The 27,412-nt window shown below is 54.5% G+C and overlaps 1 protein-coding gene across 14 annotated transcripts in view; it reads right to left on the minus strand.

Moving 5' to 3' along the window:
• Positions 1-27,412, minus strand: part of LOC129017662 (uncharacterized) — a 128,285-nt gene that overhangs the window by 16,403 nt on the left and 84,470 nt on the right. For 4 of the 14 annotated variants that reach the window (XR_008495087.2, XR_010124743.1, XR_008495085.2 and 1 more), the window contains exon 1: positions 13,191-13,412. The exons of 2 other annotated variants lie outside the window; for them this stretch is intronic. Coding sequence is in view for 4 of the 12 variants with exons in the window: in XM_063656946.1 (XP_063513016.1) it covers positions 20,664-20,738 (75 nt within the window). In the remaining 8 variants the exon portion in view is untranslated. Of the gene's footprint in view, positions 1-13,190; positions 13,413-15,677; positions 15,872-18,170; positions 18,389-20,663; positions 20,887-23,146; positions 23,363-27,412 lie in introns of those variants that run through there. 8 more of the 14 variants (XM_063656949.1, XM_063656943.1, XR_008495091.1 and 5 more) reach the window with 7 other exon arrangements.

The raw sequence follows: 27,412 nt of genomic DNA on the forward strand, positions 1-27,412 counted from the left end.
TTTTAGTATAGATCAGGTTTTTTTTTTTTTTTTTTTTTTGACAGAGTTTCACTCTTGTCACCCAGGCCCGATGGTGCAATGGCATGATCTCAGCTCAATGCAACCTCCGCCTCGTGGGTTCAAGGGATTCTTCTGCCTCAGCCTCCCGAGTAGCTGGGATTACAGGCACCTGCCACCACACCCGGCTAATTTTTTGTATTTTTATTAGAAACAGGGTTTTTCCATGTTGGGCAGACTGGTCTCGAACCCCTGACCTTAGGTGATATACCCTCCTCAGCCTCCCAAAGTGTGGAATTACAGGCATAAGCCAGAGTCTGGCCTCACCTGGCTAATTCTTTGTATATTTGAAGAGACAGCGTTTCACCGTGTTGGCCAGGATGGTCTTGATCGCCTGACTTCGTGATCCGCTGGCCTCAGCCTCCCAAAGAACTGGGATTAGAGGTGTGAGCCACTGCACCCGGCCTCAATGTAGCTTATTATCAAAGTATTTACATAGAAAAATTAATCAAAGGGCACAAGCATTTCAATACTTAGGTTAAGATGAAATCTGTGCCCAGAAGAGTGCCAGACACACATGAAATGTTTTGTTCATGAGGCAACCACAACTTAAAATGATTTTCTGTTATTCGTTTTGGTATGTTATTTTGGGAATGTGATTAATCACCTATGTCAAGGACGTTGGGAAGAATTTCCAGATACTCTGATATGCATGACATCTTAATCATACAATATAAAGCAAGGCTATCTTAGGAAATTAGGTATCACTGCCAAGGATCTTTACAATTGAAGATAAATTAAAATTACTATTAAACTTGTAACAGTCAGATGGGTTGGCAGGCAAAATGTGTCATTTTTTTCTCAGCATTTTTTCTTTTCCTTGATTCAATAAAACAAACTTAAACGCCAGCTATCTGCAGAACCCTCACTAGACTATGTTTAATGATATGTGAAACACAGCCTGCACACTCACAGATCCTTGCCACGTCCCGTTCCCATCCTCTCAAAACCTGTGTTACCCTGTGGCTAGATTTCTCAAGAAAATGAAAGAGAGAGACGAACGAGAACCATCTTCTTTCAGGTCGCTCCGCACTGCTCCTCCGGTGAGGCTTTTATCCTTGACTGGGGGGTAGAGGCCTTAATCCTAGAAAAGAGGCCTCTCAGGGTGAGGAGGTGATTTAAATTCTTACTAGAGAGATGCAGCTCCCCACTTAATCTGGACCTTCACAAACCTAAACTGGAGCCGCCGGAAAAATGACTGACAACCGGCCACACAAGCCAGGCAGAGACGCGGGGAGAGGCTGACCACAAGAAAGGCGGACGTAGACGATACCGACCTCTGGCGCACAGGGCACATGTGTCCCAACACACACACATGCACCCACAGACGGACACAGAGCAAAAGAGTGAGAAAGGGGAGAGAGAGAAACAAGAGAGAGACATACGCACACACGCAAACGCACAAAGACATACAGCAGTGGCATGGTAACACCTACCCCCAGGCAGCCCCTGAATTTTCAGGGTTCTGCTCTCCACGACTACAACCCACTGGTGAGAGAGCAGCCCACGGACACATAAGCAAACCTCTCCTTTTTTGAAGAGACTCACTGGCACACCGTCCGTGCAGGCCTGAGGCTGGGATCCCGCGCTGCTTCCCCGGCCCTCTGCCGGCCGTTTCTTCCTCCTGGACGACCCTCCGTGAATCCCGGCCTCCAGAGACCATCCTGTTGATGCCCTGGCCAGGACTGGTCTTAGCCCCGACGCTGACTAATCCCTCTAGTCCTAGGTACACGGGAGGTGGAGGCAAGAGAATCACTTGAACCTGGGCGGCAGAGTTTGCAGTCAGCTGAGATCTCGCCACTGCACTCGACTGAGTGACAGAGTGAGACTCCGACTATAATAAAAAAAAAAAAGAAAGAAAAGAAAAATGATCCCGGAGCGGCGGCTGCGGGGACTGGGGCGGCGGTGGGTGAAGTGAAGTTTGGGAGAGGGGTCTCGTCGACCCTCCCCGAATCCAGGCCTGAGGCTGGGATCTCGTGCTGCCGCCCTAGCGATACGCCTGAGGTTTCTTCCTTCTGAGGTTTTTTCCTGGTGGTCGACCCTCGGAGAATCCCAGGCTCCGGAGACCATCCTGTTAATGCCGTGGCCAGGACTGCTCTCAGACCCGACTCTGACGCACTATCACACGGGGCTCCTACTTCGCAAAGTCTCAGGGACCCATCCCCGGGCAAAGGTGGCAATCACTACGACCAAAGCGGTGGCTCAGGCCTTGCGCTTGCGCACTGGCGAGGCCGAATCTCCGCTTGCTCCGGAGAGTCAGGCTGCTGATCCTTTAAAAAATGGCGGCGACGCGCGGCTGAGGGGACTGGGGCAGCGGTGGCGGCGGCAGCGCAGTCCGAAGCCGCGGGTGGGAAGAGGACTACGAGAGGGTCCTGGGGGAGACCTAAGGGTTGGACCCATAGAGGTCCTGTCATCAGGACTTTCTTGATCGGTCTTCTTCTTTGGTTCCCTGTGGAGGAGGAGTTTCAGGGTGCGGCTGGGCTCTCTGGACTCCTCTTCAAATCTGACTATGGATCGCACGGGGTGATCAGGAATGGGGTTACAATGCAGTGAGGCGGGAAGGGTCTCACTGGGGCACAGAAAGATCCTAAGGGCTGCAAGGTGTACTGTCAGCTGAAAATGCACTGACCTATGAGCCCACCGCCTCCCTCCTTCCTAGGTGGAGCAGTGGCCTGACTTCATCTCCAAGGTCCGGGACTCTGGCATCCTGACACTGCTTTCCGCGGCATGTGCAAGGACAGACAGAGGCGAGTCCAAGATGGAGCCAATGTGACCACACGTGGCACTAATGTTTCCCAAGAGCAGATGGAGTCAGTGTGTGTCTTTGATTGCAGTATGGGGCGATGCTGAGACGGATAGTGACGTCCAGGTGTGCGCAGGTGGGTCACTGGGAACTCCCACACAAATCCAAGGAAAAGCCAAGCACACTAGAAAAGCTGTGAGACAGGGCCTGTGCCTGAGTCCAAGCCACATTCAGGGATGACTGCCAGAGGGGCCAAGAGGTTTCGACAAACTACACCGCACCGACATCCCGCCACCTGTAGGTACCCCTGACTCCACCTCCCCTGCACCCAGCAAAACCCAGTCCCTTTGGCTCCTTGACATCCGTGGCAGCCAAAAGATTCAGTGCCTGAAGGCACTTTCCCCAGGAGCAGAGGAACCGGATGGCCCTCAGGAATGAGAGAGGAAGGGCAAGTGGGATGTAACACTAACTTTCCTTGAAGGCAAAGGTCAGCCATGGTGGGGTTGCTTCCCGCTCTTCCTGGACTGACCATGAAGCAATTACTTGGGACATGCAGACCAAGGGAGCTTCCCTGTCCAAGACAGGTACGGAAGCCCAGAACTCCAGGATCATCACACCCTATCATCCAGAAATCGGTTTGGAGGGGGAGGAGCCAAGATGGCCGAATAGGAACAGCTCCGGTCTACAGCTCCCAGCGCGAGCGACGCAGAAGACGGGTGATTTCTGCATTTCCATCTGAGGTACCGTGTTCACCTCACTAGGGAGTGCCAGACAGTGGGCGCAGGTCAGTGGGTGAGCGCACTGTGCGCCAGCCAAAGCAGGGGCGAGGCATTGCCTCACTCGGGAAGCGCAAGGGGTCAGGGAGTTCCCCTTCCAGGGGTGACAGACGGCACCTGGAAAATCGGGCCACTCCCACCCGAATACTGTGCTTTTCCGACGGGCTTAGGAACCGGTGCCCCAGGAGAGTATAGCCCGCACCTGGCTCAGAGGGTCCTACGCCCACGGAGTCTCGCTGATTGCTAGCACAGCAGTCTGAGATCAAACAGCATGTCTGCAGCGAGGCTGGGGGAGGGGCGCCCGCCATTGCCCAGGCTCACTTAGGTAAACAAAGCAGCCTGGAAGCTTGAACTGGGTGGAGCCCACCACAGCTCAAGGAGGCCTGCCTGCCTCTGTAGGCTCCACCTCTGGGGGCAGGGCACAGACAAACAAAAAGACAGCAGTAACCTCTGCAGACTTAAATGTCCCTGTCTGACAGCTTTGAGGAGAGCAGTGGTTCTCCCAGCACGCAGCTGGAGATCTGAGAACCGGCTGACACTCTCCTCAAGTGGGTTCCTGACCCCTGACCCCCGAGCAGCCTAACTGGGAGGCATCCCCCAGCAGGGGCAGACTGACACCTCACACGGCCGGCCAGGTACTCCAACAGACCTGCAGCTGAGGGTTCTGTCTGTTAGAAGGAAAACTAACAGAAAGGACATCCACACCAAAAACCCATCTGTACATCACCATCATCAAAGACCAAAAGTAGATAAAACCACAAAGATGGGGAAAAAACAGAGCAGAAAAACTGGAAACTCTAAAAGCCAGAGTACCTCTCCTCCTCCAAAGGAACGCAGTTCCTCACCAGCAACGGAACAAAGCTGGACGGAGAATGACTTTGACGAGCTGAGAGAAGAAGGCTTCAGACGATCAAATTACTCCGAGCTACGGGAGGATATTCAAACCAAAGGCAAAGAAGTTGAAAACTTTGAAAAAAATTTAGAAGAATGTATAACTAGAATAACCAATACAGAGAAGTGCTTAAAGGAGCCGATGGAGCTGAAAACCAAGGCTCGAGAACTACGTGAAGAATGCAGAAGCCTCAGGAGCCGATGCGATCAAATGGAAGAAAGGGTATCAGCCCTGGAAGATGAAATGAATGAAATGAAGCGAGAAGGGAAGTTTAGAGAAAAAAGAATAAAAAGAAACGAGCAAAGCCTCCAAGAAATGTGGGACTATGTGAAAAGACCAAATCTACGTCTGATTGGTGTACCTGAAAGTGACGGGGAGAATGGAAACAAGTTGGAAAACACTCTGCAGGATATTATCCAGGAGAACTTCCCCAATCTAGCAAGGCAGGCCAACATTCAGATTCAGGAAATACAGAGAACGCCACAAAGATACTCCTCGAGAAGAGCAACTCCAAGACACATAATTGTCAGATTCACCGAAGTTGAAATGAAGGAAAAAATGTTAAGGGCAGCCAGAGAGAAAGGTCGGGTTACCATCAAAGGGAAACCCATCAGACTAACAGCGGATCTCTCGGCAGAAACCCTACAAGCCAGAAGAGAGTGGGGGCCAATATTCAACATTCTTAAAGAAAAGAATTTTCAACCCAGAATTTCATATCCTGCCAAACTAAGCTTCATAAGTGAAGGAGAAATAAAATACTTTACAGACAAGCAAATGCTGAGAGATTTTGTCACCACCAGGCCTGCCCTAAAAGAGCTCCTGAAGGAAGCGCTAAACATGGAAAGGCACAACCGGTACCAGCCACTGCAAAATCATACCGAAATGTAAAGACCATCGAGACTAGGAAGAGACTGCATCAACTAACGAGAAAAATATCCAGCTAACATCATAATGACAGGATCAGATTCACACATAACAATATTAACTTTAAATGTAAATGGACTAAATGCTCCAATTAAAAGACACAGACTGGCAAATTGGATAAAGACTCAAGACCCATCAGTGTGCTGTATTCAGGAAACCCATCTCACGTGCAGAGACACACATAGGCTCAAAATAAAAGGATGGAGGAAGATCTACCAAGCAAATGGAAAACAAAAAAAGGCAGGGGTTGCAATCCTAGTCTCTGATAAAACAGACTTTAAACCAACAAAGATCAAAAGAGACAAAGAAGGCCATTACATAATGGTAAAGGGATTAATTCAACAAGAAGAGCTAACTATCCTAAATATATATGCACCCAATACAGGAGCACCCAGATTCATAAAGCAAGTCCTGAGTGACCTACAAAGAGACTTAGACTCCCACACATTAATAATGGGAGACTTTAACACCCCACTGTCAACATTAGACAGATCAACGAGACAGAAAGTCAACAAGGATACCCAGGAATTGAACTCAGCTCTGCACCAAGCAGACCTAATAGACATCTACAGAACTCTCCACCCCAAATCAACAGAATATACATTTTTTTCAGCACCACACCACACCTATTCCAAAATTGACCATATACTTGGAAGTAAAGCTCTCCTCAATAAATGTAAAAGAACAGAAATTGTAACAAACTGTCTCTCAGATCACAGTGCAATCAAGCTAGAACTCAGGATTAAGAATCTCACTCAAAACCGCTCAACTACGTGGAAACTGAACAACCTGCTCTTGAATGACTACTGGGTACATAACGAAATGAAGGCAGAAATAAAGATGTTCTTTGAAACCAACGAGAACCAAGACACAACATACCAGAATCTCTGGGATGCATTCAAAGCAGTGTGTAGAGGGAAATTTATAGCACTAAATGCCCACAAGAGAAAGCAGGAAAGATCCAAAATTGACACCCTAACATCACAATTAAAAGAACTAGAAAAGCAAGAGCAAACACATTCAAAAGCTAGCAGAAGGCAAGAAATAACTAAAATCAGAGCAGAACTGAAGGAAATAGAGACACAAAAAACCCTTCAAAAAATCAATGAATCCAGGAGCTGGTTTTTTGAAAGGATCAACAAAATTGATAGACCGCTAGCAAGATTAATAAAGAAAAAAAGAGAGAAGAATCAAATAGATGCAATAAAAAATGATAAAGGGGATATCACCACCGATCCCACAGAAATACAAACTACCATCAGAGAATATTACAAACACCTCTATGCAAATAAACTAGAAAATCTAGAAGAAATGGATAAATTCCTCAACACATACACCCTCCCAAGACTAAACCAGGAAGAAGTTGAATCTCTGAATAGACCAATAACAGGAGCTGAAATTGTGGCAATAATCAATAGCTTACCAACCAAAAAAAGTCCAGGACCAGATGGGTTCACAGCTGAATTCTACCAGAGGTACAAGGAGGAGCTGGTACCATTCCTTCTGAAACTATTCCAATCAATAGAAAAAGAGGGAATCCTCCCTAACTCATTTTATGAGGCCAGCATCATCCTGATACCAAAGCCTGGCAGAGACACAACAAAAAAAGAGAATTTTAGACCAATATCCTTGATGAACATTGATGCAAAAATCCTCAATAAGATACTGGCAAACAGAATCCAGCAGCACATCAAAAAGCTTATCCACCATGATCAAGTGGGCTTCATCCCTGGGATGCAAGGCTGGTTCAATATACGCAAATCAATAAATGTAATCCAGCATATAAACAGAACCAAAGACAAAAACCACATGATTATCTCAATAGATGCAGAAAAGGCCTTTGACAAAATTCAACAACCCTTCATGCTAAAAACTCTCAATAAATTAGGAATTGATGGGATGTATCTCAAAATAATAAGAGCTATTTATGACAAACCCACAGCCAATATCATACTGAATGGGCAAAAACTGGAAGCATTCCCTTTGAAAACTGGCACAAGACAGGGATGCCCTCTCTCACCACTTCTATTCAACATAGTGTTGGAAGTTCTGGCCAGGGCAATTAGGCAGGAGAAGGAAATCAAAGGTATTCAATTAGGAAAAGAGGAAATCAAATTGTCCCTGTTTGCAGATGACATGATAGTATATCTAGAAAACCCCATTGTCTCAGCCCAAAATCTCCTTAAGCTGATAAGCAACTTCAGCAAAGTCTCAGGATACAAAATCAACGTGCAAAAATCACAAGCATTCTTATACATCAATAACAGACAAACAGAGAGCCAAATCATGAGTGAACTCCCATTCACAATTGCTTCAAAGAGAATAAAATACCTAGGAATCCAACTTACAAGGGATGTGAAAGACCTCTTCAAGGAGAACTACAAACCACTGCTCAAGGAAATAAAAGAGGATACAAACAAATGGAAGAACATTCCATGCTCATGGGTAGGAAGAATCAATATCATGAAAATGGCCATCCTTCCCAAGGTAATTTACAGATTCAATGCCATCCCCATCAAGCTACCAATGACTTTCTTCTCAGAATTGGAAAAAACTACTTTAAAGTTCATATGGAACCAAGAAAGAGCCCGCATTGCCAAGTCAATCCTAAGCCAAAAGAACAAAGCTGGAGGCATCACACTACCTGACTTCAAACTATACTACAAGGCTACAGTAACCAAAACAGCATGGTACTGGTACCAAAACAGAGATATAGATCAATGGAACAGAACGGAGCCGTCAGAAATAATGCCACATATCTACAAGTATCTGATCTTTGACAAACCTGACAAAAACAAGAAATGGGGAAAGGATTCCCTATTTAATAAATGGTGCTGGGAAAACTGGCTAGCCATATGTAGAAAGCTGAAACTGGATCCCTTCCTTACACCTTATACAAAAATCAATTCAAGATGGATTAAAGACTTAAATGTTAGACCTAAAACCATAAAAACCCTAGAAGAAAACCTAGGCATTACCATTCAGGACATAGGCATGGGCAAGGACTTCATGTCTAAAACACCAAAAGCAATGGCAACAAAAGCCAAAATTGACAAATGGGATCTAATTAAACTCAAGAGCTTCTGCACAGCAAAAGAAACCACCATCAGAGTGAACAGGCAACCTACAAAATGGGAGAAAATTTTCGCAACCTACTCATCTGACAAAGGGCTAATATCCAGAATCTACAATGAACTCCAACAAATTTACAAGAAAAAAAAAAAACAACCCCATCAAAAAGTGGGCGAAGGACATAAACAGACACTTCTCAAAAGAAGACATTTATGCGCCAAAAAACACATGAAAAAATGCTCACCATCACTGGCCATCAGAGAAATGCAAATCAAAACCACAATGAGATACCATCTCACACCAGTTAGAATGGCAATCATTAAAAAGTCAGGAAACAACAGGTGCTGGAGAGGATGTGGAGAAATAGGAACACTTTTACACTGTTGGTGGGACTGTAAACTAGTTCAACCCTTGTGGAAGTCAGTGTGGCGATTCCTCAGGGATCTAGAACTAGAAATTCCATTCAACCCAGCCATCCCATTACTGGGTATATACCCAAAGGACTATAAATCATGCTGCTATAAAGACACATGCACACGTATGTTTATTGCGGCATTATTCACAATAGCAAAGACTTGGAACCAACCCAAATGTCCAACAATGATAGACTGGATTAAGAAAATGTGGCACATATACACCATGGAATACTATGCAGCCATAAAAAATGATGAGTTCACGTCCTTTGTAGGGACATGGATGAAATTGGAAATCATCATTCTCAGTAAACTATCGCAAGAACAAAAAACCAAACACCGCATATTCTCACTCATAGGTGGGAATTGAACAATGAGAACACATGGACACAGGAAGGGGAACATCACACTTCAGGGGCAGAAATCGGTTTGGAGAGGGAAGCAATCATAAAAGGGACCCCAACGAAATTTCTCCCTAATGGACTGGGAAGTGTTCTTTGTTGAAGACATTGAGCCAGACTAAGAAGCCTCTAAGCTTCACAGGAGCTGGGCAGACAGAGCAAGAGGGAGGACACAGCAGAGGCCAATGTCACAACACAATGCCACTATCACTAGCATCCAGGAAAAAGTGCCAAATGGGTGACTTGGCGAGGAAGGCCAGTGTTTGAGTGACAGACATGCTTGCCCCATCTTGTTGCCATCTTCCTTCTCCATCCCAGTGTATAGCTTTGGGTAGATTTCTCAATGAGGGCAAAGGGCGAGAGGAGTGAGAACCGTCTTCTTGAAGGTCTGTGGGCATACTCCTGCGGGTGGACAATGAGCACCTGTGAGGCCTTTGTCCTTGGCGGAGATGCCGTCATCTTGGTCCTAGCAAGGAGGCAGCACACAATGGGAAGGGTATTAAAACTCCTGCAAGACAGGCGGGAGGCACGAAGCCCCTTCACTGAAGCACAGCCATGGAGAACTCCTGCTATGCCAAAATTCAGGGACTGGATATTAAGACAACAGTGGAAATCACTGTGAAGAGAGAGTCAGCTACAGCCTTGCGGAGGCACATTGGCTGGGCCGACTAAAGCTCTGGTGTTGGAAGTCAGGCTGCTGCTCCTTTAAACAATGGCAACTTCCCGGTAGCAGAGGGGCTCCTGTTGAAGCCTCCGCAGCGACTGGATCCGGGGTCCAGTTTGGGGCAGCCTGGGAGAGGGTGCCGCGGGTGTCCTGTCCCAGGGCCAAACCCCCAGGAGTCCTGTCCTCCGGACCTTCTTAAGGCGACTTCCACCGAGGGAGGGGGAGCTTCAGGACGCCTGCTGGGTTCTCGGGACTCCCATTCAGATCCGATTTTGGCCCCCTTCGAGTCAGATAGGATGGGCTCACCACATCTGGTGAGGCAGGCAGGGCCTCGTTGCAGCACAGAATGATCCCATGGGTCTCAAGGCGTGGCGTCAGCTCAAAATTCACTGATCCAACAGCTCTCTGCCTCCCTCCTCCTTTGAAAGAGCACTGGCCTGCCCGGCTTCTAAAAGCCCTGGGGCTCCGGAAGTCGACAGCAATTTACAGGACACGTGCAAACAGGAAAAGGGACAAATCCCAGGTGGAGACCATGCGACGACACGTGGCACTGGCCCATCCCACAGCAGATGGCATGAATGTGTGTAACCAGAGGAATGTGGGGCAACACCAAAACAAACGTGGTGTCTAGATATGTGCCCAGTGGAAGGGGGGAAAAAGTGACACTTCCATCACAGCAATGGAAAATTGAAGAATTCCCGGGAACGAGGAGGGGGCCTGTGACTGACTGGAGCCACATTTTGAAATTAATGCCAGAGGAGCAAAGAGGTTTCTGGAAAACGCACCCCACTGCCAAAGCCCCATCACCCAGGTAGCCCTCACAAAACGTCCCCTGCACCAAGCTCCAGCACCAGCCCCAGACACAGCCCCAGCCCCAGACCCAGACCCAGAGCCAGCCAAGTCCCCTTGGTTCCCTGACATTCGGTACAGACAAAAGATCTAGGGAGCCAGTCCACACAGGAGCAGAGGAGACGATGTCCCTCAAGAACGGGACAGGAAGTGCAGAGGAAATGCGACACGATCCGTGCAAGAAGACAAGGCCAGTCACGGTCGCCTGGCGCTCATTCTGGGCATTCCACCAACACATGAGGGGAAACATGGAAACAAGCAAGCTTTGCTTCCTGATAAATTTACGGAAGCGAAGAGCTCTACGGTCATGAGACCTGCCTAATCAAGCAGAAACAGGTATGGAGAGAGAAACAATCAGGACAGGGATCTCCAGGAAGTGTCTCCCTGACAGACTGGGAAGTCAAGGACTGGGAAGTCCCTGACAGACATGGAAGACATTAGGCAAGAGAGATAGGCATCTAGGCCAGGAGAGGCAGAGCAAGAGGAAGGAAAGAGCAGAGGGAAGACAGAGCAAGAGGGAGGACAGAGCAGAGGCCAGAGCCGAGGCAGGATACAGCATCATGCAACATCCGTGGGCATAAGGGGAGGGGTTCTAAAAGGCAGGGCCTCGCTGCAGCACAGAATGATCCCATAGGTCTCAAGGCGCAGGGTCAGCTGAACCTTCACTGATCCATCAGCCCTCTGCCTCCCTCCTCCTTCGAAAGAGCAGGGGCCTGCCCCGCTTCTAAAAGCCCTGGGGCTCCGGAAAGCCGACCGCGCTTTACAGGACACGTGCGGGCAGGAACAGGGGCGAATCCGAGGTGGAGACCATGTGACCACGCGTGGCACTGGCGTATCCCACAGCAGATGGTGTGAATGTGTGTCACCGGAGGCATATCGGGAGACAGCGAAACAAACGGTGGTGTCCAGGTATGTGCCAGTGGAAGGGGGGAACAAGTGACCCTTCGGTCAATGCCAAGGGAAATCAAAGAACACCTGGGATTCGGTGGGTGGGGGGCCTGTGCCTGACCCAAGCCAGGTTTTCAAATGCCTATCAGAGGAGCAAAGAAGTTTCTGCAGAATTCACCCCAAACCCAACCCTCCTCCTCCCTGGTAGCCCTGATGTAACTTCCCCTGCAACCAGTCCCAGCCCCAGCCCCAGGCCCAGCCCCAGCACCAGCCCAGTCCCTCTGGTTCCCTGACATTCGTTTCGGCCACAAGATCAAGGGAATCAGTCCACCCAGGAGCAGGGGACAGGAGGTCCCTCAAGAATGAGACAGGAAGTGCAGAGGAAATGCGACACCACCTGTCCCAGAAGACAAGGCCAGTCACGCTCGCCTAGCGCTCATTCTAGGCAATCCACCCACCCATGAGGAGAAACATGGAGAACAAGGAAGCTTCCCTGTCTGAGACACGTATGGAAGCCAAGAACACCAGGGTCATGAGACCTGCCCAATGAAGCAGAAAGACGCTTGGAGAGAGATACAATCATGACATGGATCTGCAGGAAGTGTGTCCCTGACGCACTGGGAAGTCATCTTTGTTGAAGACATTTGGCCAGAGCGAGAGGCATCCAGGCCCCTGAGAAACACGTGACTCAGAGCAAGAGGAAGGATAGAGCAGAGGCCAGGGCCCCGGCAGGATACAGCGCCGTGCCACCGCCAGGGGCATAAGGGGAGGGGTTCCAAAAGGGTGGCTTGTCCAGAGAGGCCAGCATTCCAGGGACAAGGATTGTTGCCATCTCCCATTCCCGGCTTCTTCTTCTACACGGTATCGTGGTGTGGCTTCATTCCTCAGAGAAGAGCCGTGAAAAGATACAACCATCTTCTCTGATGTGGTTCTGCTCCCCTACTGCAGGACACAGAGCTCCCGTGGGGCTCTTTTCCTTGGTTGCTGTGTGGTCATCTTGATCTTAGAAAAGAGGCAGCTCATGATGCGGATGAGATTTCAATTGCTCCGGGACCGATGCATCTCCTCACGTGGGCCACGCCTTCACACACACAAAGCGGATGCGCGGCGCCGAAAACGATTGACAACCGGCCTCATGACCCAGGCAGAGACGCAGAAAGAGGCTCAGCAAAGACAGGCCGAAATGCCAGAAATCGCGTTGTGGTGCACAGGGCACATTCAGCCAAAGACACACACGCACAATGGCACACACACTCTAACCGACAGAAAGAGGGAAAGAAAGACACAGAGACTGAGAGACAGAAAGAGAAGAGAGAATGGGAGACACACACACACACACACACACACAGAGTCATACAGCAGAGGCATTGAAACACACCCCTCCAGGCAACCCCCGAGGCTGCGGGGTTCTGCTCTCGACGAGAACGACCCTCGGGTGAGAGAACAGCCCAGGGACACGCAGGCCGACCTATCCTCGAGATGACGGCGGAACGACTTTTGGGGAGACTCACCCCAAAAGCGTCCGGGCAGGTCTGAGGCTGGGATGGCGTGCTGCTTCCCCCGGACTCCGCCTGGGGTTTCCTCATCCTGGTCGGCCCTTTGCGACTCCTGGCATCCGGAGACGTTCCCGTCGACCCCGTAGAGATGTCAGGCCGGAGCCTCAGAGCCCCGCCACCCAAGCACTGCCACGGAGGGCTCCTGCTTTGCCGAGCCTCAGGGACCGGTTTCTAAGACAACCGTGGGAAGCACTGTGACGGCAGAAGCCGCTCGCGCCTCGCGCATGCGCATTGGCTGGACCGACTCGCGCTCCGCTCCTGGCAGTCGGGCTGCGTCCCCTTTAAATAATGCCCCCGCTGCGTGGCTGCAGCGAGGCTCAGGCTGCCGTATCCTGCGGCGGCGTGAGGATACGGGGTCCAGCTTGGGACGCGGTGGGAGAGGGGACCGCCGGTTCCCTGTCCCAGGGCCAAATCCCCAGCAGCCCCTCCCTCAGGATCTCCCTGAGCCGACTTCCACCGTGGGAAGGGGAGCTTCAGGACGCCTGCTGTGTTCTGGGGACTCCCGTTCAGATCCGATTTTGGCCCCCTCCCAGTGAGATAGGATGGGCTCACCACATCTGGTGAGGCAGGCAGGGCCTCGCTGCAGCACACAGTGATCCCATAGGTCTCAAGGCGCAGCGTCAGCTGAAACTTCACGGATCCATCAGCCCTCTGCCTCCCTCCTCCTTCGAAAGAGCAGTGGCCTGCCCCGCTTCTAAAAGCCCTGGGGCTCCAGAAAGCCGACCGCGCTTTACAGGACACGTGCAGGCAGGAACAGGGGCGAATCCGAGGTGGAGACCGTGTGACCACGCGTGGCGGCTGGCGTATCCCACAGCAGATGGTGTGAATGTGTGTCACCGGAGGCATATCGGGAGACGGCGAAACAAACGGTGGTGTCCAGCTATGTGCCAGTGGAAGGGGAGAACAAGTGACCTTTCGGTCAATGCCAAGGGAAATCAAAGAACACCTGGGATTCGGTGGCTGGGGGGCCTGTGCCTGACCCAAGCCAGGTTTTCAAACGCCTATCAGAGGAGCAAAGAAGTTTCTGCAGAATTCGCCCCACCCCCAACCCTCCTCCTCCCTGGTAGCCCTGACGCAACTTCCCCTGCACCCAGCCCCAGCCCCAGCCCCAGCCCCAGCCCAGTCCCTCTGGTTCCCTGACATTCGTTTCGGCCACAAGATCAAGGGAGTCAGTCCGCCCAGGAGCAGAGGAGAGGATGTCCCTCAAGACTGAGACAGGAAGTGCAGAGGAAATGCGACACCACCTGTCCTAGAAGACAAGGCCAGTCACGGTCGCCTAGCGCTCATTCTAGGCAATCCACCCACCCATGAGGGGAAACATGGAGAACAAGGAAGCTTCCCTGTCTGAGACACGTATGGAAGCCAAGAACTCCAGGGTCATGAGACCTGCCCAATGAAGCAGAAAGACCTTTGGAGAGAGATACAGTCATGACACGGATCTGCAGGAAGTGTGTCCCTGACGGACTGGGAAGTCATCTTTGCTGAAGACGTTTGGCCAGAGCGAGAGGCATCCGGGCCCCTGAGAAACAGGTGAGGCAGAGCAAGAGGGAGGATAGAGCAGAGGCCAGGGCCCCGGCAGGATACAGCGCCGTGCCACCGCCACGGGCATAAGGGGAGGGTTTCCAAAAGGGTGGCTTGTCCAGAGAGGCCAGCGTTCCAGTGACAGGGATTGTTGCCATCTCCCATTCCCGGCTTCTTCTTCTACACGGTATCGTGGTGTGGCTTCATTTCTCAGAGAAGAGCCGTGAAAAGATACAACCATCTTCTCTGATGTGGTTCTGCTCCCCTACTGCAGGACAAAGAGCTCCCGTGGGGCTCTTTTCCTTGGTAGCTGTGTGGTCATCTTGATCTTAGAAAAGAGGCAGCTCATGATGGAGATGAGATTTCAATTGCTGCGGGACCGATGCATCTCCTCACGTGGGCCAGGCCCTCACACACCCAAAGCGGATCCGCGGCGGCGAAAACGATTGAAACCGGCCTCATGACCCAGGCAGAGACGCAGAAAGACGCTCATCAGCAAAGACAGGCCGACATGCCAGAAATCGCTTTGTGGTGCACAGGGCACATTCGGCCAAAGACACACACGCACAAGGGCACACACACACTAACCGACAGAGAGAGGGAAAGAAAGACACAGAGACTGAGAGACAGAGAGAGAAGAGAGAATGGGAGACACTCACACAGACACAGACACACACACCGACACAGACACACACACACACGCGCGCACGCGCGCACACACACACACACACACACACACACACACACACACACACACAGAGGCATACAGCAGAGGCATTGAAATACACCCCCCCAGGCAACCCCCGAGGCTGCGGGATTCTGCTCTCGACGAGAAGGACCCTCGGGTGAGAGAGCAGCCCAGGGGCACGCAGGCCGACCTATCCTCGAGATGACGGCGGAACGACTTTTGGGGAGACTCACCCCAAAAGCGTCCGGGCAGGTCTGAGGCTGGGATGGCGTGCTGCTTCCCCCGGACTCCGCCTGGGGTTTCCTCATCCTGGTCGGCCCTTTGCGACTCCTGGCATCCGGAGACGTTCCCGTCGACCCCGTAGAGATGTCAGGCCGGAGCCTCAGAGCCCCGCCACCCAAGCACTGCCACGGAGGGCTCCTGCTTTGCCGAGCCTCAGGAACCGGTTTCTAAGACAACCGTGGGAAGCACTGTGACGGCAGAAGCCGCTCGCGCCTCGCGCATGCGCATTGGCTGGACCGACTCGCGCTCCGCTCCTGGCAGTCGGGCTGCGTCCCCTTTAAATAATGCCCCCGCTGCGCGGCTGCAGCGAGGCTCCTGCTGCCGTATCCTGCGGCGGCGTGAGGATACGGGGTCCAGCTTGGGACGCGGTGGGAGAGGGGACCGCCGGTTCCCTGTCCCAGGGCCAAATCCCCAGCAGCCCCTCCCTCAGGATCTCCCTGAGCCGACTTCCACCGAGGGAAGGGGAGCTTCAGGACGCCTGCTGTGTTCTGGGGACTCCCGTTCAGATCCGATTTTGGCCCCCTCCCAGTGAGATAGGATGGGCTCACCACATCTGGTGAGGCAGGCAGGGCCTCGCTGCAGCACACAGTGATCCCATAGGTCTCAAGGCGCAGCGTCAGCTGAAACTTCACGGATCCATCAGCCCTCTGCCTCCCTCCTCCTTCGAAAGAGCAGTGGCCTGCCCCGCTTCTAAAAGCCCTGGGGCTCCAGAAAGCCGACCGCGCTTTACAGGACACGTGCAGGCAGGAACAGGGGCGAATCCGAGGTGGAGACCGTGTGACCACGCGTGGCGGCTGGCGTATCCCACAGCAGATGGTGTGAATGTGTGTCACCGGAGGCATATCGGGAGACGGCGGAACAAACGGTGGTGTCCAGCTATGTGCCAGTGGAAGGGGAGAACAAGTGACCTTTCGGTCAATGCCAAGGGAAATCAAAGAACACCTGGGATTCGGTGGCTGGGGGGCCTGTGCCTGACCCAAGCCAGGTTTTCAAACGCCTATCAGAGGAGCAAAGAAGTTTCTGCAGAATTCGCCCCACCCCCAACCCTCCTCCTCCCTGGTAGCCCTGACGCAACTTCCCCTGCACCCAGCCCCAGCCCCAGCCCCAGCCCCAGCCCAGTCCCTCTGGTTCCCTGACATTCGTTTCGGCCACAAGATCAAGGGAGTCAGTCCGCCCAGGAGCAGAGGAGAGGATGTCCCTCAAGACTGAGACAGGAAGTGCAGAGGAAATGCGACACCACCTGTCCTAGAAGACAAGGCCAGTCACGGTCGCCTAGCGCTCATTCTAGGCAATCCACCCACCCATGAGGGGAAACATGGAGAACAAGGAAGCTTCCCTGTCTGAGACACGTATGGAAGCCAAGAACTCCAGGGTCATGAGACCTGCCCAATGAAGCAGAAAGACCTTTGGAGAGAGATACAGTCATGACACGGATCTGCAGGAAGTGTGTCCCTGACGGACTGGGAAGTCATCTTTGCTGAAGACGTTTGGCCAGAGCGAGAGGCATCCGGGCCCCTGAGAAACAGGTGAGGCAGAGCAAGAGGGAGGATAGAGCAGAGGCCAGGGCCCCGGCAGGATACAGCGCCGTGCCACCGCCACGGGCATAAGGGGAGGGTTTCCAAAAGGGTGGCTTGTCCAGAGAGGCCAGCGTTCCAGTGACAGGGATTGTTGCCATCTCCCATTCCCGGCTTCTTCTTCTACACGGTATCGTGGTGTGGCTTCATTTCTCAGAGAAGAGCCGTGAAAAGATACAACCATCTTCTCTGATGTGGTTCTGCTCCCCTACTGCAGGACAAAGAGCTCCCGTGGGGCTCTTTTCCTTGGTAGCTGTGTGGTCATCTTGATCTTAGAAAAGAGGCAGCTCATGATGGAGATGAGATTTCAATTGCTGCGGGACCGATGCAGCTCCTCACGTGGGCCAGGCCCTCACACACCCAAAGCGGATCCGCGGCGGCGAAAACGATTGAAACCGGCCTCATGACCCAGGCAGAGACGCAGAAAGACGCTCATCAGCAAAGACAGGCCGACATGCCAGAAATCGCTTTGTGGTGCACAGGGCACATTCGGCCAAAGACACACACGCACAAGGGCACACACACACTAACCGACAGAGAGAGGGAAAGAAAGACACAGAGACTGAGAGACAGAGAGAGAAGAGAGAATGGGAGACACTCACACAGACACAGACACACACACCGACACAGACACACACACACACGCGCGCACGCACACGCACACACACACACACACACACACACACACACACACACACACACACACAGAGGCATACAGCAGAGGCATTGAAATACACCCCCCCAGGCAACCCCCGAGGCTGCGGGGTTCTGCTCTGGACGAGAAGGACCCTCGGGTGAGAGAGCAGCCCAGGGGCACGCAGGCCGACCTATCCTCGAGATGACGGCGGAACGACTTTTGGGGAGACTCACCCCAAAAGCGTCCGGGCAGGTCTGAGGCTGGGATGGCGTGCTGCTTCCCCCGGACTCCGCCTGGGGTTTCCTCATCCTGGTCGGCCCTTTGCGACTCCTGGCATCCGGAGACGTTCCCGTCGACCCCGTAGAGATGTCAGGCCGGAGCCTCAGAGCCCCGCCACCCAAGCACTGCCACGGAGGGCTCCTGCTTTGCCGAGCCTCAGGAACCGGTTTCTAAGACAACCGTGGGAAGCACTGTGACGGCAGAAGCCGCTCGCGCCTCGCGCATGCGCATTGGCTGGACCGACTCGCGCTCCGCTCCTGGCAGTCGGGCTGCGTCCCCTTTAAATAATGCCCCCGCTGCGCGGCTGCAGCGAGGCTCCTGCTGCCGTATCCTGCGGCGGCGTGAGGATACGGGGTCCAGCTTGGGACGCGGTGGGAGAGGGGACCGCCGGTTCCCTGTCCCAGGGCCAAATCCCCAGCAGCCCCTCCCTCAGGATCTCCCTGAGCCGACTTCCACCGAGGGAAGGGGAGCTTCAGGACGCCTGCTGTGTTCTGGGGACTCCCGTTCAGATCCGATTTTGGCCCCCTCCCAGTGAGATAGGATGGGCTCACCACATCTGGTGAGGCAGGCAGGGCCTCGCTGCAGCACACAGTGATCCCATAGGTCTCAAGGCGCAGCGTCAGCTGAAACTTCACGGATCCATCAGCCCTCTGCCTCCCTCCTCCTTCGAAAGAGCAGTGGCCTGCCCCGCTTCTAAAAGCCCTGGGGCTCCAGAAAGCCGACCGCGCTTTACAGGACACGTGCAGGCAGGAACAGGGGCGAATCCGAGGTGGAGACCGTGTGACCACGCGTGGCGGCTGGCGTATCCCACAGCAGATGGTGTGAATGTGTGTCACCGGAGGCATATCGGGAGACGGCGGAACAAACGGTGGTGTCCAGCTATGTGCCAGTGGAAGGGGAGAACAAGTGACCTTTCGGTCAATGCCAAGGGAAATCAAAGAACAGCTGGGATTCGGTGGCTGGAGGGCCTGTGCCTGACCCAAGCCAGGTTTTCAAACGCCTATCAGAGGAGCAAAGAAGTTTCTGCAGAATTCGCCCCACCCCCAACCCTCCTCCTCCCTGGTAGCCCTGACGCGACTTCCCCTGCACCCAGCCCCAGCCCCAGCCCCAGCCCCAGCCCAGTCCCTCTGGTTCCCTGACATTCGTTTCGGCCACAAGATCAAGGGAGTCAGTCCGCCCAGGAGCAGAGGAGAGGATGTCCCTCAAGACTGAGACAGGAAGTGCAGAGGAAATGCGACACCACCTGTCCTAGAAGACAAGGCCAGTCACGGTCGCCTAGCGCTCATTCTAGGCAATCCACCCACCCATGAGGGGAAACATGGAGAACAAGGAAGCTTCCCTGTCTGAGACACGTATGGAAGCCAAGAACTCCAGGGTCATGAGACCTGCCCAATGAAGCAGAAAGACCTTTGGAGAGAGATACAGTCATGACACGGATCTGCAGGAAGTGTGTCCCTGACGGACTGGGAAGTCATCTTTGCTGAAGACGTTTGGCCAGAGCGAGAGGCATCCGGGCCCCTGAGAAACAGGTGAGGCAGAGCAAGAGGGAGGATAGAGCAGAGGCCAGGGCCCCGGCAGGATACAGCGCCGTGCCACCGCCACGGGCATAAGGGGAGGGTTTCCAAAAGGGTGGCTTGTCCAGAGAGGCCAGCGTTCCAGTGACAGGGATTGTTGCCATCTCCCATTCCCGGCTTCTTCTTCTACACGGTATCGTGGTGTGGCTTCATTTCTCAGAGAAGAGCCGTGAAAAGATACAACCATCTTCTCTGATGTGGTTCTGCTCCCCTACTGCAGGACAAAGAGCTCCCGTGGGGCTCTTTTCCTTGGTAGCTGTGTGGTCATCTTGATCTTAGAAAAGAGGCAGCTCATGATGGAGATGAGATTTCAATTGCTGCGGGACCGATGCATCTCCTCACGTGGGCCAGGCCCTCACACACCCAAAGCGGATCCGCGGCGGCGAAAACGATTGAAACCGGCCTCATGACCCAGGCAGAGACGCAGAAAGACGCTCATCAGCAAAGACAGGCCGACATGCCAGAAATCGCTTTGTGGTGCACAGGGCACATTCGGCCAAAGACACACACGCACAAGGGCACACACACACTAACCGACAGAGAGAGGGAAAGAAAGACACAGAGACTGAGAGACAGAGAGAGAAGAGAGAATGGGAGACACTCACACAGACACAGACACACACACCGACACAGACACACACACACACGCGCGCACGCACACGCACACACACACACACACACACACACACACACACACACACACACACACAGAGGCATACAGCAGAGGCATTGAAATACACCCCCCCAGGCAACCCCCGAGGCTGCGGGGTTCTGCTCTGGACGAGAAGGACCCTCGGGTGAGAGAGCAGCCCAGGGGCACGCAGGCCGACCTATCCTCGAGATGACGGCGGAACGACTTTTGGGGAGACTCACCCCAAAAGCGTCCGGGCAGGTCTGAGGCTGGGATGGCGTGCTGCTTCCCCCGGACTCCGCCTGGGGTTTCCTCATCCTGGTCGGCCCTTTGCGACTCCTGGCATCCGGAGACGTTCCCGTCGACCCCGTAGAGATGTCAGGCCGGAGCCTCAGAGCCCCGCCACCCAAGCACTGCCACGGAGGGCTCCTGCTTTGCCGAGCCTCAGGAACCGGTTTCTAAGACAACCGTGGGAAGCACTGTGACGGCAGAAGCCGCTCGCGCCTCGCGCATGCGCATTGGCTGGACCGACTCGCGCTCCGCTCCTGGCAGTCGGGCTGCGTCCCCTTTAAATAATGCCCCCGCTGCGCGGCTGCAGCGAGGCTCCTGCTGCCGTATCCTGCGGCGGCGTGAGGATACGGGGTCCAGCTTGGGACGCGGTGGGAGAGGGGACCGCCGGTTCCCTGTCCCAGGGCCAAATCCCCAGCAGCCCCTCCCTCAGGATCTCCCTGAGCCGACTTCCACCGAGGGAAGGGGAGCTTCAGGACGCCTGCTGTGTTCTGGGGACTCCCGTTCAGATCCGATTTTGGCCCCCTCCCAGTGAGATAGGATGGGCTCACCACATCTGGTGAGGCAGGCAGGGCCTCGCTGCAGCACACAGTGATCCCATAGGTCTCAAGGCGCAGCGTCAGCTGAAACTTCACGGATCCATCAGCCCTCTGCCTCCCTCCTCCTTCGAAAGAGCAGTGGCCTGCCCCGCTTCTAAAAGCCCTGGGGCTCCAGAAAGCCGACCGCGCTTTACAGGACACGTGCAGGCAGGAACAGGGGCGAATCCGAGGTGGAGACCGTGTGACCACGCGTGGCGGCTGGCGTATCCCACAGCAGATGGTGTGAATGTGTGTCACCGGAGGCATATCGGGAGACGGCGGAACAAACGGTGGTGTCCAGCTATGTGCCAGTGGAAGGGGAGAACAAGTGACCTTTCGGTCAATGCCAAGGGAAATCAAAGAACACCTGGGATTCGGTGGCTGGGGGGCCTGTGCCTGACCCAAGCCAGGTTTTCAAACGCCTATCAGAGGAGCAAAGAAGTTTCTGCAGAATTCGCCCCACCCCCAACCCTCCTCCTCCCTGGTAGCCCTGACGCAACTTCCCCTGCACCCAGCCCCAGCCCCAGCCCCAGCCCCAGCCCAGTCCCTCTGGTTCCCTGACATTCGTTTCGGCCACAAGATCAAGGGAGTCAGTCCGCCCAGGAGCAGAGGAGAGGATGTCCCTCAAGACTGAGACAGGAAGTGCAGAGGAAATGCGACACCACCTGTCCTAGAAGACAAGGCCAGTCACGGTCGCCTAGCGCTCATTCTAGGCAATCCACCCACCCATGAGGGGAAACATGGAGAACAAGGAAGCTTCCCTGTCTGAGACACGTATGGAAGCCAAGAACTCCAGGGTCATGAGACCTGCCCAATGAAGCAGAAAGACCTTTGGAGAGAGATACAGTCATGACACGGATCTGCAGGAAGTGTGTCCCTGACGGACTGGGAAGTCATCTTTGCTGAAGACGTTTGGCCAGAGCGAGAGGCATCCGGGCCCCTGAGAAACAGGTGAGGCAGAGCAAGAGGGAGGATAGAGCAGAGGCCAGGGCCCCGGCAGGATACAGCGCCGTGCCACCGCCACGGGCATAAGGGGAGGGTTTCCAAAAGGGTGGCTTGTCCAGAGAGGCCAGCGTTCCAGTGACAGGGATTGTTGCCATCTCCCATTCCCGGCTTCTTCTTCTACACGGTATCGTGGTGTGGCTTCATTTCTCAGAGAAGAGCCGTGAAAAGATACAACCATCTTCTCTGATGTGGTTCTGCTCCCCTACTGCAGGACAAAGAGCTCCCGTGGGGCTCTTTTCCTTGGTAGCTGTGTGGTCATCTTGATCTTAGAAAAGAGGCAGCTCATGATGGAGATGAGATTTCAATTGCTGCGGGACCGATGCAGCTCCTCACGTGGGCCAGGCCCTCACACACCCAAAGCGGATCCGCGGCGGCGAAAACGATTGAAACCGGCCTCATGACCCAGGCAGAGACGCAGAAAGACGCTCATCAGCAAAGACAGGCCGACATGCCAGAAATCGCTTTGTGGTGCACAGGGCACATTCGGCCAAAGACACACACGCACAAGGGCACACACACACTAACCGACAGAGAGAGGGAAAGAAAGACACAGAGACTGAGAGACAGAGAGAGAAGAGAGAATGGGAGACACTCACACAGACACAGACACACACACCGACACAGACACACACACACACGCGCGCACGCACACGCACACACACACACACACACACACACACACACACACACAGAGGCATACAGCAGAGGCATTGAAATACACCCCCCCAGGCAACCCCCGAGGCTGCGGGGTTCTGCTCTGGACGAGAAGGACCCTCGGGTGAGAGAGCAGCCCAGGGGCACGCAGGCCGACCTATCCTCGAGATGACGGCGGAACGACTTTTGGGGAGACTCACCCCAAAAGCGTCCGGGCAGGTCTGAGGCTGGGATGGCGTGCTGCTTCCCCCGGACTCCGCCTGGGGTTTCCTCATCCTGGTCGGCCCTTTGCGACTCCTGGCATCCGGAGACGTTCCCGTCGACCCCGTAGAGATGTCAGGCCGGAGCCTCAGAGCCCCGCCACCCAAGCACTGCCACGGAGGGCTCCTGCTTTGCCGAGCCTCAGGAACCGGTTTCTAAGACAACCGTGGGAAGCACTGTGACGGCAGAAGCCGCTCGCGCCTCGCGCATGCGCATTGGCTGGACCGACTCGCGCTCCGCTCCTGGCAGTCGGGCTGCGTCCCCTTTAAATAATGCCCCCGCTGCGCGGCTGCAGCGAGGCTCCTGCTGCCGTATCCTGCGGCGGCGTGAGGATACGGGGTCCAGCTTGGGACGCGGTGGGAGAGGGGACCGCCGGTTCCCTGTCCCAGGGCCAAATCCCCAGCAGCCCCTCCCTCAGGATCTCCCTGAGCCGACTTCCACCGAGGGAAGGGGAGCTTCAGGACGCCTGCTGTGTTCTGGGGACTCCCGTTCAGATCCGATTTTGGCCCCCTCCCAGTGAGATAGGATGGGCTCACCACATCTGGTGAGGCAGGCAGGGCCTCGCTGCAGCACACAGTGATCCCATAGGTCTCAAGGCGCAGCGTCAGCTGAAACTTCACGGATCCATCAGCCCTCTGCCTCCCTCCTCCTTCGAAAGAGCAGTGGCCTGCCCCGCTTCTAAAAGCCCTGGGGCTCCAGAAAGCCGACCGCGCTTTACAGGACACGTGCAGGCAGGAACAGGGGCGAATCCGAGGTGGAGACCGTGTGACCACGCGTGGCGGCTGGCGTATCCCACAGCAGATGGTGTGAATGTGTGTCACCGGAGGCATATCGGGAGACGGCGGAACAAACGGTGGTGTCCAGCTATGTGCCAGTGGAAGGGGAGAACAAGTGACCTTTCGGTCAATGCCAAGGGAAATCAAAGAACACCTGGGATTCGGTGGCTGGGGGGCCTGTGCCTGACCCAAGCCAGGTTTTCAAACGCCTATCAGAGGAGCAAAGAAGTTTCTGCAGAATTCGCCCCACCCCCAACCCTCCTCCTCCCTGGTAGCCCTGACGCAACTTCCCCTGCACCCAGCCCCAGCCCCAGCCCCAGCCCCAGCCCAGTCCCTCTGGTTCCCTGACATTCGTTTCGGCCACAAGATCAAGGGAGTCAGTCCGCCCAGGAGCAGAGGAGAGGATGTCCCTCAAGACTGAGACAGGAAGTGCAGAGGAAATGCGACACCACCTGTCCTAGAAGACAAGGCCAGTCACGGTCGCCTAGCGCTCATTCTAGGCAATCCACCCACCCATGAGGGGAAACATGGAGAACAAGGAAGCTTCCCTGTCTGAGACACGTATGGAAGCCAAGAACTCCAGGGTCATGAGACCTGCCCAATGAAGCAGAAAGACCTTTGGAGAGAGATACAGTCATGACACGGATCTGCAGGAAGTGTGTCCCTGACGGACTGGGAAGTCATCTTTGCTGAAGACGTTTGGCCAGAGCGAGAGGCATCCGGGCCCCTGAGAAACAGGTGAGGCAGAGCAAGAGGGAGGATAGAGCAGAGGCCAGGGCCCCGGCAGGATACAGCGCCGTGCCACCGCCACGGGCATAAGGGGAGGGTTTCCAAAAGGGTGGCTTGTCCAGAGAGGCCAGCGTTCCAGTGACAGGGATTGTTGCCATCTCCCATTCCCGGCTTCTTCTTCTACACGGTATCGTGGTGTGGCTTCATTTCTCAGAGAAGAGCCGTGAAAAGATACAACCATCTTCTCTGATGTGGTTCTGCTCCCCTACTGCAGGACAAAGAGCTCCCGTGGGGCTCTTTTCCTTGGTAGCTGTGTGGTCATCTTGATCTTAGAAAAGAGGCAGCTCATGATGGAGATGAGATTTCAATTGCTGCGGGACCGATGCAGCTCCTCACGTGGGCCAGGCCCTCACACACCCAAAGCGGATCCGCGGCGGCGAAAACGATTGAAACCGGCCTCATGACCCAGGCAGAGACGCAGAAAGACGCTCATCAGCAAAGACAGGCCGACATGCCAGAAATCGCTTTGTGGTGCACAGGGCACATTCGGCCAAAGACACACACGCACAAGGGCACACACACACTAACCGACAGAGAGAGGGAAAGAAAGACACAGAGACTGAGAGACAGAGAGAGAAGAGAGAATGGGAGACACTCACACAGACACAGACACACACACCGACACAGACACACACACACACGCGCGCACGCACACGCGCACACACACACACACACACACACACACACACACACACACAGAGGCATACAGCAGAGGCATTGAAATACACCCCCCCAGGCAACCCCCGAGGCTGCGGGGTTCTGCTCTGGACGAGAAGGACCCTCGGGTGAGAGAGCAGCCCAGGGGCACGCAGGCCGACCTATCCTCGAGATGACGGCGGAACGACTTTTGGGGAGACTCACCCCAAAAGCGTCCGGGCAGGTCTGAGGCTGGGATGGCGTGCTGCTTCCCCCGGACTCCGCCTGGGGTTTCCTCATCCTGGTCGGCCCTTTGCGACTCCTGGCATCCGGAGACGTTCCCGTCGACCCCGTAGAGATGTCAGGCCGGAGCCTCAGAGCCCCGCCACCCAAGCACTGCCACGGAGGGCTCCTGCTTTGCCGAGCCTCAGGAACCGGTTTCTAAGACAACCGTGGGAAGCACTGTGACGGCAGAAGCCGCTCGCGCCTCGCGCATGCGCATTGGCTGGACCGACTCGCGCTCCGCTCCTGGCAGTCGGGCTGCGTCCCCTTTAAATAATGCCCCCGCTGCGCGGCTGCAGCGAGGCTCCTGCTGCCGTATCCTGCGGCGGCGTGAGGATACGGGGTCCAGCTTGGGACGCGGTGGGAGAGGGGACCGCCGGTTCCCTGTCCCAGGGCCAAATCCCCAGCAGCCCCTCCCTCAGGATCTCCCTGAGCCGACTTCCACCGAGGGAAGGGGAGCTTCAGGACGCCTGCTGTGTTCTGGGGACTCCCGTTCAGATCCGATTTTGGCCCCCTCCCAGTGAGATAGGATGGGCTCACCACATCTGGTGAGGCAGGCAGGGCCTCGCTGCAGCACACAGTGATCCCATAGGTCTCAAGGCGCAGCGTCAGCTGAAACTTCACGGATCCATCAGCCCTCTGCCTCCCTCCTCCTTCGAAAGAGCAGTGGCCTGCCCCGCTTCTAAAAGCCCTGGGGCTCCAGAAAGCCGACCGCGCTTTACAGGACACGTGCAGGCAGGAACAGGGGCGAATCCGAGGTGGAGACCGTGTGACCACGCGTGGCGGCTGGCGTATCCCACAGCAGATGGTGTGAATGTGTGTCACCGGAGGCATATCGGGAGACGGCGGAACAAACGGTGGTGTCCAGCTATGTGCCAGTGGAAGGGGAGAACAAGTGACCTTTCGGTCAATGCCAAGGGAAATCAAAGAACACCTGGGATTCGGTGGCTGGGGGGCCTGTGCCTGACCCAAGCCAGGTTTTCAAACGCCTATCAGAGGAGCAAAGAAGTTTCTGCAGAATTCGCCCCACCCCCAACCCTCCTCCTCCCTGGTAGCCCTGACGCAACTTCCCCTGCACCCAGCCCCAGCCCCAGCCCCAGCCCCAGCCCAGTCCCTCTGGTTCCCTGACATTCGTTTCGGCCACAAGATCAAGGGAGTCAGTCCGCCCAGGAGCAGAGGAGAGGATGTCCCTCAAGACTGAGACAGGAAGTGCAGAGGAAATGCGACACCACCTGTCCTAGAAGACAAGGCCAGTCACGGTCGCCTAGCGCTCATTCTAGGCAATCCACCCACCCATGAGGGGAAACATGGAGAACAAGGAAGCTTCCCTGTCTGAGACACGTATGGAAGCCAAGAACTCCAGGGTCATGAGACCTGCCCAATGAAGCAGAAAGACCTTTGGAGAGAGATACAGTCATGACACGGATCTGCAGGAAGTGTGTCCCTGACGGACTGGGAAGTCATCTTTGCTGAAGACGTTTGGCCAGAGCGAGAGGCATCCGGGCCCCTGAGAAACAGGTGAGGCAGAGCAAGAGGGAGGATAGAGCAGAGGCCAGGGCCCCGGCAGGATACAGCGCCGTGCCACCGCCACGGGCATAAGGGGAGGGTTTCCAAAAGGGTGGCTTGTCCAGAGAGGCCAGCGTTCCAGTGACAGGGATTGTTGCCATCTCCCATTCCCGGCTTCTTCTTCTACACGGTATCGTGGTGTGGCTTCATTTCTCA

This window comes from Pongo pygmaeus, chromosome 19, assembly GCF_028885625.2.
Source record: "Pongo pygmaeus isolate AG05252 chromosome 19, NHGRI_mPonPyg2-v2.0_pri, whole genome shotgun sequence".
Classification (NCBI taxonomy): Eukaryota; Metazoa; Chordata; class Mammalia; order Primates; family Hominidae; genus Pongo; species Pongo pygmaeus.